The 12,654-nt window shown below is 31.2% G+C and overlaps 2 protein-coding genes across 10 annotated transcripts; one reads left to right on the top strand and one right to left on the bottom strand.

Moving 5' to 3' along the window:
* The first annotated feature begins 519 nt into the window (after positions 1-519).
* Positions 520-4,558, top strand: LOC139996638 (inositol monophosphatase 1). Its single transcript, XM_072021154.1, has 6 exons — positions 520-705; positions 1,992-2,125; positions 3,136-3,395; positions 3,552-3,657; positions 3,717-3,868; positions 4,033-4,558. The coding sequence occupies exons 1-6, from the start codon at positions 646-648 to the stop codon at positions 4,137-4,139; spliced, it is 819 nt and encodes a 272-aa protein (XP_071877255.1). The 5' UTR covers positions 520-645; the 3' UTR covers positions 4,140-4,558.
* Prp4k (Pre-mRNA processing factor 4 kinase) lies at positions 4,355-12,290 on the bottom strand. 9 transcript variants are annotated; one of them, XR_011802206.1, is made up of 16 exons: positions 12,132-12,290; positions 11,368-11,538; positions 11,032-11,278; positions 10,482-10,963; positions 9,632-10,394; positions 9,204-9,551; positions 9,043-9,128; positions 8,826-8,972; positions 8,577-8,730; positions 8,250-8,502; positions 7,597-7,835; positions 7,274-7,474; positions 7,026-7,114; positions 6,555-6,947; positions 5,519-5,595; positions 4,355-5,046 (listed from the first exon to the last, which is right to left on the bottom strand). XR_011802206.1 is itself a non-coding variant. In XM_072020664.1 (12 exons), the coding sequence occupies exons 1-12, from the start codon at positions 12,134-12,136 to the stop codon at positions 7,274-7,276; spliced, it is 3,096 nt and encodes a 1,031-aa protein (XP_071876765.1). In that variant the 5' UTR covers positions 12,137-12,290; the 3' UTR covers positions 5,777-7,273. The 9 variants fall into 9 exon arrangements, 1 of the variants encoding a protein (XP_071876765.1); XR_011802197.1 differs by having other exon boundaries at positions 6,555-6,713; positions 6,814-7,474; XR_011802198.1 differs by having other exon boundaries at positions 6,555-7,114; positions 7,231-7,474.
* Between the last annotated feature and the right edge of the window lie 364 nt (positions 12,291-12,654).

Raw genomic sequence — 12,654 nt, 5'->3', positions numbered from 1 at the left:
TTTGCGGTTCCAGAAGCAGCATTTCAAAACTGAATAAGAAACGAACGATTCAATATGTATCCTTTATCTATTTTTACATTCGTAATCATTTTCTGTTGCATTTATTTTATATGTGTTATTAGGTCTTATAAACTGAAACCATAATTCATATTTCATATTTTTTAAACTCTTTATTATTTGAGTTTGTTTTATAATTTATCAATTTCGAATGTTCTTAAACGAGATAATTATGTATACGTTTCAAATAAAATAATTTCGCGTTTGTCTTTAATGCATTAAAAACCCATCTAATAAATATCTAATTTGTTAGATTCCAAAATTTTCAAATAAAATAATTTCATTAATCTTCAATATATTAACAAAATATCTAACGTGTTTGAAAACTATCAAAGCATCGGAGTTTTACGATTATCAAGGAACCAAGAATAGCTACGAAGCAAAATTTTGTACGAACCGGGTCGCCACTGTCGCTTTCACTCGTGATTCAGTGACAAAGGAACCCTTTTTAAAACCAGCTGACAAGATGTTACGTCAGTTAGTCTGTAGCCGTTGCCATTGTGTATACGACGTTGATACTTGTGTCTGTTATGACGGCGTTCTAAACTCGTGCTTTCTTTCCGAATACTTCAAACATTTTAGTCAATCATGTTCGATATCGACGAATATTACGTAGCCGTTCTTCGATTAGTGAAGGAAGCTGGCTCGGTGAGTGACATTTTCTTTGATGAAATTGATGAGAAGCGGCCACAACTTGTTTTGTGTTTCGAGTTATTCCTGGCTGATAACGGGCTACGTTTTATCGATTTTGCACGCAGCTTTAGATTTCAATTATGTTCTTATTCAACTAGCATACTGCTTTCGTTTCCTATACGTTATTCTGTCTGATGTTATCTCATGTAACATAAACGCAGTTTCATTTTCTATGATGGATTTTAATTATTGTCTTAAAATCATTTGGATATAATGTGATTTTTAATGCAAAATTGATCGATGCGTTAGTGATTGTTTAATACACATGATTATTTTTTAATAAGCGTACATTATACATCATTATATTCTAGCGTATTAAGTAGCGTCAATTTCTGAAGATAAATAATGCCGCTAATTTATAGGCATGAATGTGTATTTGTTTGGCTTCCAAGAAGCAAATTCATCGCGCTGGATAAAATGACGCGTTTTATATTACGCGGATTCTCTAAACTCTATAACTACTATAATTTATAACCTATAATTTTTATTTCTCTCTGTTTATTGTTTATATTATATATTAATAAATAGTTGAATGCATTTGATCTGTACAACTAATGATTCAAAATTATGAAATATAATCGCATTATTGAAGCATTTATATAAATCATTATCTAAACACCTAATGAAATAGCGATAACGAAAGCTATAGAACGTTTGCGTAATTATAATTTCATTTGTAACAAACTATTAATAGTTTTTTAATTATATACGATACATTTGGAACAAAATTTTTTTGGAGCAAAATTGTAAATCTTTGTGTACATGGAATTCAATAAATACAATGGTTATAAGAAAATTGAGTAATTATGCAGTTTAGTGACTTTTTTCAATTTCGACTATTTGACTCGAGTGTCTACAAAATAACGAAAAATTTTTTAATTTTATAATGAATTTTCCATTTCATTCGCTTAAAATTTATCAAGATGGTTACATATATAACATATACATAAGGTTAGGGTTTTGGGTATTTTTTAAACGATGTAAGCATCTCCAAACGTGTTTAAATAAATTCATCGACATCTAACTCAAACCTAACCTAAACTTTTTGAAAAATTTTGAACATTAGATGAATTAAACTCGAAAAATATTGTATTTTTATACATTTTTACGAAATAAGGAACATTTTTAAAATTTGACGCATTTTTAAATTTTTCGATTTTCTCCGCTTGAAAAAGACTTGTTATTATTGAAGATTTTCGCACTGAAAGAATAATTATGTTTCAATTATGATTTTTTTGTAGATCGTGAGGGAAAAAATTAACCAACCTAAAGATGCAATGACGAAATCCTGCGAAGTTGACCTTGTCACTGAATGGGATCAAAAGGTTGAAAAATTGCTAATCGATGGAATCTCCTCCAAATTTCCAGATCACAAGTACGTTTTATAATACTTATCATCTTATATGTATTTATCAAAATTTTTATTTCATTAGTCATAGTCACTAATAGATGGAATGATATGACAAATTTATCAGACATAAATTAACGAGTGTTAAAATTTGTCAAACTTTAAATCGAATAAAAAAACATTTTGTTAATTTATTAACATAAGCTTTGTAATTTTTCAAATATTTTAATATAATTGTAGAAAATAATTGAAATATTTATACAAATGTATGAATATATTTGTTTTAAATATATCAAGAATTTCTTTAAGTATACTTTTGAAATTTGTAGAAAAATTTGTTAACAGAAAACAAAGTCGATAGTATTCCGATAAAAATTATTAAAAATTTTATAAAGTAGTCTGTAGTTTTATTATAAGGTTTCGTTCATTTTTGCATTTTATTATCTGTGATTTTTTAATAAAACTGTTATTATCTGAGTGCTGTATCATCCAATATATAATTGAGAAAAAAGATATATAACGCATGGTTAATAAAATATTTCGATTAATTCATTTTTTTAATTTTCTGTTAAATAAGAAACAGTAATAAACTTAATAGATTCCCAAATTTCTAGTTGACCTTGTCTAGTGAAACATTCGACGCGTTGTATCCCCTTTAAGCTCGTTGTATGTGTTTGGACCAGATCTGTCGCGAAGGGTCTCGTCAGATCATCAATGGAATTTTCCAGTCGTGAAATCGATCTGGAATTCTTCTAGGATCCCATCATTAACATAATAACAAGAAGTTACATGTGAAATAATTTTTTGGTTTTTAAATAACACAACAAAATTTCATTCAACGAAATAAATTATGTATTTTTTAAGGTAGAAAATAAAATATTTAGAAACAGAATGAAGAAAAATGCTTATCTGTGGTAATAAAAATTACAAATCTTGTGTATTATAAATATTTATAGGTAACAATTTAGTTTGTAATAAAATACTGCGATAACAAAAATATCGAGTTTCTCTAATAGAGAGGAAATATATTTTGATAGATTCATAGGCGAAGAGGCAACTTCGCTTGGGACTAAAGTTGAACTCACGGATGCTCCTACATGGATCATTGATCCGATTGATGGCACAATGAACTTCGTGCATAGTTTGCCCCACACTTGTATATCGATCGCACTGCTTATTAACAAGACTACCGAAATTGGTGTAGTTTACAACCCGATTTTGGAACAATTCTTCTCAGCCCGTAGAGGTCAAGGTGCATTCCTGAATGGAGCTCCCATTAGGGTTTCAGGAGAGAAAGGTATAAAAATGTATAGATTCATGCATTGTAGATAAAGATCGGTCTGGATCACTTATCGTAGGAAATAAAATGAAATATTTGTTTGTAGTTTAATTATTTTGGATATTTTTCTTCTTTAATTAGTTTGAATCAAATTCATTTTTTTTTTTTTTTCAGAATTACGTAAAGCTCTTGTAATGATGGAAATGGGCACAAGCAGAGATACAGAGAAGATGAAAATTGTATTGGAAAATGCGAACAATCTTACTTCACAAGTTCACGGGTAAGATATTATTACTTTTCTAAAAATTCAATTTATAGAGTTTTATATTTGTTGTGCAGAATACGAGCCCTGGGATCTGCGGCTTTAAACATGTGCATGGTCGCTCTCGGTGGAGCGGATATTTCTTTCGAGTTTGGTATCCACGCGTGGGATGTAGCAGCTGGTGATATCATTGTAAGAGAAGCCGGTGGAGTGTGCATAGATCCAGCAGGTAATTTATTTTATAATAAAAGTAAATTGATAATTTTCACTCTTTTTTTTTAAATTACAATATTTAATGTTAAATAATTCTAATAGTATTGAAACTTACAGATACGTACATAGTTTCTTTATAATGTTTGCTTTTCTTTGCACGCGCGTTTGTTTCGTTTCTAGGTGGGCCGTTTGACGTCATGAGCAGAAGAGTTTTATGTGCGTCAACAATGGAGTTGGCACAAGAATTAGCCAAAGTATTAGTTCAGTATTATCCCGAACGTGATTAAAATAATGTGTATGGAAAATATCATAAAAGGATATCTTCGAAAAGAGGCCTTGCTACATACTGAATTACGTTATCACGTACATCTTTGATGTATATAAACATCTGTATTGCGTACCTCCCTCTTTTTATAAGATTTAGTTTCAATAATAAAACACAGATCATTATACTCTTGTTGTTCACGTGAGCATTTAAGGTTTACAAATCAAAACAAATATAAACATTTACGAAAGTGTAACTATTTATTAAGGCATTTACATGAATGTTTGAGACAAAATTCGCAATATGTGTAAAAGATACACATTCACTGAATGGTATGTAACAATACTGTATATTGAAATCAGAGGTATATGAATGTGAAAGTAATTATGATTTTTATTGAAATATAATGTGTAATAAATTTAATTGTGCCATTATACAATCGTGTCATGTGTCATTTATTCTTATAATTATACGCATGCTATATGTTTCATAGGTCGCTCTTTGTTGTATTAAAATTATTTTTGAGGATCTTTTTTCAGTAATCTGAAAATTGAAAGCCATAAATATTAGTATCATGCTCCTTTTAATATTACCTATACTTACACAATAATAAATATCTAAAAAGTTATATCAGATAGATTCATATTACTAAGAAAAAAGTTTATCTATAATTTTCATTTTTTTATTCACATATATCTTACCTGTTCAAATACTTACGGTTTTGTTAATTTCAGTGAAATTTTATGACAAACCTTCCTGTTGACATAAATTTATATTAAATATTTGGTGATCCTTTTTTGCGATAGGCATCATTTTTATACAGTTGTCAAGCTGCTGCCCAGAGAATCTCACCCGTTTTCTTCATCATCATGTTTTCCACCAACTGATCTCATCATCTCTTCCATTGCCTCCCCTCCTCACAGGGAGGGCTACAAGTGAAACATTACCAAATAGCCAATTAGAAAATTATGAGTTAGTTTAAGGTTTTGTGTATTCATTTTATTTCTGTATTGAAATGTGCCCGAAACATCTAGCTTCCCTTTTATGAATTTTGCAAAAGCACTTTTTTCAATTCCTCATATTATCAGAAAAACGTATTTATTCTTTATTTAAAATATTAATGAAGTAATGGAATTTTAATATCAAACTATTCGTTTATCATATTTAGAGATATGATTTTGCAATTATATTTTAAAATAATATATAATGATATGTATATATATGAACATGTGCAAAACAAATTTAATCTGCTTCCAAAGAGAATAGAGTATAAGGGATGACCGTTAGAATAACTTGATTTTGTTTTACGACATAATTATGTAGGTTTTGATTTGCAATGTTATGTTGTTTAACGAGAAACGGATATGCTAAATATCCCATAAGGCAGTCCCCCATGAATACCTTGCAACGGGAACGGCGTTAAAAGCCCATGAAAGGTCCACTCGCACTTATCGATGCTTCGAATCGAAGATTCATATCTGAAACATAAGCAATCTCGTACAATATTGTCATGTAAAAACCGCAAATACCATGAACCATTCAAACAGCATTGACGTTCTGTCGTATCTTATAAATAAAGAACGCAATATTAAATAAAGGAGGAAAAGAAAATTTAACGAAGCTAACGATACAAAATCGCAAGCTACTATGATGAATCTGTTGAAACGAAATATAAGTTCTTATATATTTCTATATGTGACTACAACATGTTAATATAAAGCATTAAATAAGTTTCGTTCTATGTAATGCAATTCAAAATTTCTATTTCTTAGTGCAAATATATATGTACATCATTATTTTTTTTCATATTTCTTTACATCAATGCCTAAATAAATGCATCTTTTAATGTGAAAAGGATTACTTGTAATGCTAATAATCGATGGTGATAAGTGTTAACACAATAACTCATTTCTCCGACACTTTCTAAAGTTACATATTCTCTACCTAATATTTCATTACGAGATAAAAAAGAGATTACAATCGGTACTTTTTTCCTTTTTATATATAATTACTTATGGAAATACGTTGTGTACAAGAGCTTCTATAATTTTGCATGAGAATAGCGCGCGATTAAGACTGAAAATATAAAATACAGGGCTTGTTTCTCATTCTGATAAGTATGTGTTGTTTTATTTCAATAACCTACGTACTATACAATTTGTATTCTCTTCAATACAAGTTTCCTTGTTATTAAACTTCGATGCCATTCGTGCGTATATACGCGACGGCACAGAAGAACAAAAAAAGATTTTGTGTTCATAAATTATACGATCAAATTCTTAAGAGTTTTACAATTTCACAAACTTGGGATTCTTCGTCGCGAATGTAACGCATTATCATCCATTTATGATATAATTATTTATTTACGAGTTATCATTTGTAAAGAAAGTCACGTGTTGAAATTCAAAAGATTGAGAAAAAGAAAAATACTATGTACCACCATTATGCTAAGTATCGATGGCCAATTCATGCTGAAAGAGGCGGTCACTTTCCCAGTTTTGATTTTCATCCACGGAAAAATATCTTTCAACGACGTACATTCATCGAGCTGCTTCCTCTAGTATTCACCGTGTTGGATTTACATACTTTATAATTGCTGTGCACAAAGAAAGAAAAGAAATAAACCAAATCTAAGTGATTTCTATTTCAAAAAATGTACACGAGAAAATAATTTTTTACGCCCTCTGATACACTACATTGTTTCGAGCCAAGTACAAATATGTCGTTTTTATAATCGTTGATAAATGCATCAATGGGTGAACTCCAACATTATTATTCATCGTCTGTAGTAGTTATTAATTAATATAAAAATATTGCACTCTATTGACCTGCAATAGTTATCATTAATTAAATAATGAAGTTCAGATTGATAGAGTACAATACGTTATGCAAATAATTTTTCCTTCCTTTCGTTATGACGTATTTACGTCTTCAAATGTTCTCCTGTTGTATTGAAGTGGCGAGTGAAATGTGAAATTTTTGCACCGCCTCTTTCTGCTGTAACGGATACAGGACATTCGATATAAGGAGACACCGCATTATGTTAGTAATGCTTTTATGATATACAACGAATCGTTAGCGGTGTCGTTTTAAACATTCTTTTGTAAAATTACGTCAATGAATTCTCCGATGCGGAAGGACCCCGGACAGGGTTACCTATATCTTTTCTTGTATAAATGGATGCGCCAGGGCGTGGTTCACAGTAATTCTCTTTCCTGCATCCAACATCAACGTTCGTTCCAAAAGGTCTTTCAGTTGTCCAACTTTTCGACTTTGTTCCGGTGGCAAAGAATTTCCTCCTAATTCTGCGTTTAGATCACGAGTGGCTGGCAACGTAGACATCACTACAACTTTCTCCTAAAAATATAGGTGTTAATAATTTTATCATCCACGTGCATTTGTGAGTACAAGTAATCGTTAGATTACTTACCACACAGGAAAAGAACAAGGTTGGAAAGAACAGTAGAGAGATAACTTACCCGCTCGGTGACCTTATCAACTTCATGATACAGGAAATTGCAGTTAGAGTCAAAATGTAGATCCTTGAATGAGCCTTTCCTAATCAGCTTATTAGGCATTTTGCCTTTTAAGTCCATGAAGAATTTCAACATTTGGTTGTTCGTTTTGCCCGAGAACATTATTTTTCCCGTGTACAATTCGTATATGGTGCATCCCACAGACCACATGTCAATGCCAAAATCATACGGTATACCAAGAACTAGAAAATGCCAATGTTATTTGCACGATATGTGATAATTGTTATTAAATCTCTATGACAGTGGAGATCTCCCCAATGTAGGTTTGATCAATGTATCAGAGCTGTCACATACAATTGCTATTAATGTTTAAAAAGCTAATGCGACTAATATAATCTAGCCGCTACGAAATTTCGTCTGTTCGTATCTAATACGTACAGTATCTTTAAATCGTTTGTGCCATGTTTTAAAGGGCATACTATAGCACGGCTATTAAAAGCTGGTTTAAAGTAGAAGAGTGATAAGTAAACAAAGATTAATCTCTCGAGTGTTAGTTAAGGATAATTAAAATAAAATAAAAATGATAAATAACCCAAGAGATTAATAAAGTGTGAATATATATTATCTGTTAATTAATAAAAATGAACAATACTTACTAATTTCAGGTGCTCGATAAAACCTTGATACCAAATATGGTGTTATCTCATTCTCATGAGCATGAGACGCTGAGCCAAAATCGCAGAGTTTCAATACTAACTTGCTTTCACTGACTAGAATGTTATCAGGTTTGATGTCAGCATGCAGAATATTTGCACGTTTTAATAACTTGAGAGCAAGGAAAAGTTGCTGCGTATACGATCTTACCGCTTTAACATGTAAACCAACGTCTTTTCCATATTTTTTTAAAACCTAGATAAGTTTTCTTATATAATAAACGATAATATGTAATTAATTAGTATAAAATATACGTAATCTATACTTACCTCTCTTAAATTCATAGCCAACGGTTCAAAAACCATACACAAATGATTTTTATGAAAGAAATGCCTAAAAAGTCGCAGACAATGAAATCTATCTTCTGGATCTGCATCATTCAGTTTTCGAAGTATTTCTAATTCTTTAAGGCCAGTTTTGTGCCTAAAAGAATAAAAAATTTCTATACATTGCTCACCTTCAATATCGTAAAATTATCAGATATGTTTTTACATTACGTTATTTCATTGTTGACTTACATTATTTCATTATTCCTTATTATTTTTACAGCAACATCTAAATTGCCTCTAGCAGTATCTCTAGCCCTTACAACATTACTAAATACACCCTGACCAGTATATCCATAAACAACATATCGGGAATCTAACGTCTCGCCCACACGTACTCTAAAAATAAAAAGACCAAGATGTTTTAACATTAAGGACGAGAAAGAAAAAAAAAAAAGAAACAATTTACCGATAATATCCTTCTGCATCATCCCAATTGTCTGTTAAACTTGGATTATCTGGTCCACCTTGTCGTTTTCCTTCGACCGTGGGACTCTATAAAAAAGGTACTAATATTTAATAAATAAATAGATATAAAAACTAAACAAAAGAAGAGAAAAACTTACGTACATTAAAATCACCAATGTTGTCTGCTTCGGCGAACATGTCCCATTCGTTTGACTTTTTTGCGTTTTGTTTTTCTTCCTGTTTAATTTTTTCTGTCGGTTTTGTATCTTCAGTTTTATCTGTCTCTTCTGATGGAGCGTCTTCGAATCTAGATTTTCTCTTTTTAACTTGTGGCGATTTTGGTTTCTCGGGCAATGGTGGGGTATGACTCTCCGAAGTGGATTCGTTATTATTAGACGAAACTTCTATTGACTTCTGTGATACATTTGATTGACTTTCAGAAGGTGGAGTTGCGGGAACAGTATTAATTTCAGCAGACATATTTGAATCTTCATTTGGTCCACCTAACCTCTGGACAAGAAAAAAAAACTTACAATTATTATTTCACAGTATTAAAGAAACATAATTAAATAGCAATAAAACTAATGAACCTTCAAAAGTTCCTCTCTTTGTTTCCTTCTACGTTCAATAATAGCTTCTTCATCTTCCTCTTCTTCGATATCTATGTCTTTGATATCTTCTTCGCTTGAAGTTTCTGAATGTTCTACTTTCAGTCCTTCTGACAAAGAGTCTTTGAATTTATCACTACGTTCCCTTTTACCATTTTTTTCTCTCTCCCTATCATGATCTCTAGTATGTTTGTCTCTATCTCGTCTACTTCGAGAGAGCGATCTAGAGCGTTTATAACGATCATTCCGATCTCTATCCAATCTACTCCTAATAGGACTACGAGATCTTTTTGTACTTCTTGATCGTTCTCTAATTCTATCGCGGTTTCGACTATCCCGTCGATCTCGCATGTCGTTACGATCACGACTACTTCTACCATCTCTGGGCCGATCGCGACTAGTATGCCGTTCTCTACTGTCTCTTTTATCACGACTATGCCGGTCTCTGCTGGCAGGCCTGTCCCGACTACGTTGATCGCGACTAGGCGGACGATCTTTACTGGTATGACGATCACGACTAGCATGTCTGTCTCGACTGATATGTCGATCTCTACTGGCATGTCGATCTCGACTAATATTGCGGTCCTTACTAACATGTCTATCACGGCTTACATGTCGATCGCGACTACTTTGTCGTTCTCTATCGCGACTGTCTCGTCTAGATTTATCGTTCTTATCTAATGATTTGTAATCATTACGAGATCTAGAATTGTGGTGATCGCCTTCTCGTTTTCGCTCTTCTTCTCTGTAAACACATGTTTATTAAAATTTATTAATAAAAAAGTATTTAATAAAAAAGATATTATATTCAAATGTTCTACATTTAACACACCTTCTATCTTGTTCTCTTTTACGCGACTCATCTCTTTTGACAGGATCTTTACGCTTATCATCTTCTATTCGTCTTTTGTTATCTTCTTTTCTTGAATCTTCTCTATGTCTATCGCTTGGTTTTCGTACTTGCCTGTCATCTTTTCTATTATCATCTCTCTTAGTTTCCTCCTTAGTACGAACTTTTTCCTCCCGTCTCCTTTCTATTTCCCTTCGTTTATCTTTATGCTCCTCTCGATTTCTACGATCCCTGGTCATATCTACTACTACACGCCTCTCAGGTTTCGCGACTTTTTTGCGTTCTCTACTACCAGACTTACTCCTAGCTCGTTTTTTAGGGGGTATATTGTCGTTTTCACTATCGTCCTCTACAAGTATAACATCAGGTGTTTCAGTAGCTTTTATTTCATCTTGATCTGGTTCCTTATCCTCCTTCTCAGATTCATCCGAGAGATACTGTACTAAACATGCTTGCAAACGCTCCTGTATAAATATTAAAATTATATAAATATTTATGTACTTTATATTAAATCCTGGATGGAGAATTATACCTTTTGTTTCATTAATTCTTCCAGATCAATATCATCTTCAATGATTGTACAATCTACTTCGTCTGAATCTAAATCTACCAATTTCTCATCTTCACTTTCTTCGGTAGAAACCACTTCTAGTAAAGAATTTTTCACTTTGCCATTTACACCTAAATCTTTTTGAATTATGCGTGGTGTTTTGTCATCTAATGATCCATTTTCAACTTCTCTTTCTTTTTTAGGTCTTTTATGTTTCTTGTGTTTTTTTCTAAAGTGTATTTAATAACAACATAAATGTGGAATCAAATAGTATTAATAAATTGATTATTAAAAAACATATATACATATTGTACATACCGTTCTTGACGTTCTATCCTTCCATCTTCTCTTTCAATTAATTTATCTTTCTTATGTTTGTGATGTTTATGCTTTCTTTTCTTTTTCTTTCTTTGGTCAACCAACATATCTGATTCAGAATCTATAGTCACCATGTCTCTTTTAGACTCTATACATTCTAAATCTGATGTACTGAAATGTAATTAAACAAATAATTGTTATATAACAAATGGTTATATGTATATTAATATTAATATATTAACATATTACATGTATATTAATACATGTGTATAATTTATAGATTAATATATTGCTAACGAATATGAAACTATACTCAAAATAATGTTTCATATACGTTAAAAAATGAAATATATACACATAAAATCTTACAGGTGACAAATTAATATCTCTATTTTAAAAATTACATCACCGTTACAGTTACATATAACATTTATCTTATTTCAAACGGATAATGTTAAGTGGACTTTGTTGCGAAATATAAACGTAACGAGACATGAGAAATAGGTTATTTTTTTGATAGATCTACATTAAAAGTCACATAGTAAGAAGAAATATTTTTCTTCGTATTTATTCAATTGTTGTACGAAATACCAAAAAAAGAATACGTTAAAAACACACTAAATTTATTCCGAGAATAAACAGAATATCGAATAAGCACATACGATGTAAACAGACTATTACACAGACTTATACGTCCTTCAATTTATCAAAAGGAAAAGTTTCTCCTGATTGCGTAAAAATGTTCATTGAAATTTTCGACGTACCCCATGATAATGATTTATAAATTGTTGTTAAGAAAAACTACAGATATGCACTGCACAAAACAACTACACGAATATATGAACTCTTTATTGAGTCGCCATTTTATATTTCTTCGATTATGTTATTTCGAGATATCTTGATGAATACTGAACTATCGATAAGGAAGGGTTGTTTCCGGTTTCTGTATTATCGTTATGTAGGAAAGCGCGCCGCGTCGGTTTTATTGTTTCTTAAATTTATCGTTATTGTATTCGTTTTATAATAAATCAGTGCAACAAGATATGGAGAAGACATCGATGAATCATCGCGACGCAGCACCCCGCATCAGTAAGTTAATTTTCAAATACATATTATAGAATATTTGTGTATTAACATGTTATACATAAATAAATGGCAGAATTAAATACATCTATGAAGAATTTAAATATGCAAGAATGTGTGGAATGTACATGTATAAAAGAATCTATATACTATATAAGATATAAAATATAAAATTTTATTTTTGTATCACATGTTTGGGGATGT

This window comes from Bombus fervidus, chromosome 2 (genome assembly GCF_041682495.2).
Source record: "Bombus fervidus isolate BK054 chromosome 2, iyBomFerv1, whole genome shotgun sequence".
Classification (NCBI taxonomy): Eukaryota; Metazoa; Arthropoda; class Insecta; order Hymenoptera; family Apidae; genus Bombus; species Bombus fervidus.
The sequence above is the reverse complement of the archived record's forward strand: the minus strand, read 5'-3'. Positions and strand labels throughout refer to the sequence as shown.

Coding starts and splice junctions, on each gene's coding strand:
- LOC139996638 (XM_072021154.1), top strand. CDS start 646: ATGTTCGATATCGACGAATATTACGTAGCCGTTCTTCGATTAGTGAAG. Junction 706..1,991: donor TAGTGAAGGAAGCTGGCTCG/GTGAGTGACATT, acceptor ATTTTTTTGTAG/ATCGTGAGGGAAAAAATTAA. Junction 3,869..4,032: donor AGTGTGCATAGATCCAGCAG/GTAATTTATTTT, acceptor TTTCGTTTCTAG/GTGGGCCGTTTGACGTCATG.
- Prp4k (XM_072020664.1), bottom strand. Junction 10,964..11,031: donor AAGAATTAATGAAACAAAAG/GTATAATTCTCC, acceptor ATATTTATACAG/GAGCGTTTGCAAGCATGTTT. Junction 9,552..9,631: donor AAAGAGAGGAACTTTTGAAG/GTTCATTAGTTT, acceptor TTTCTTGTCCAG/AGGTTAGGTGGACCAAATGA.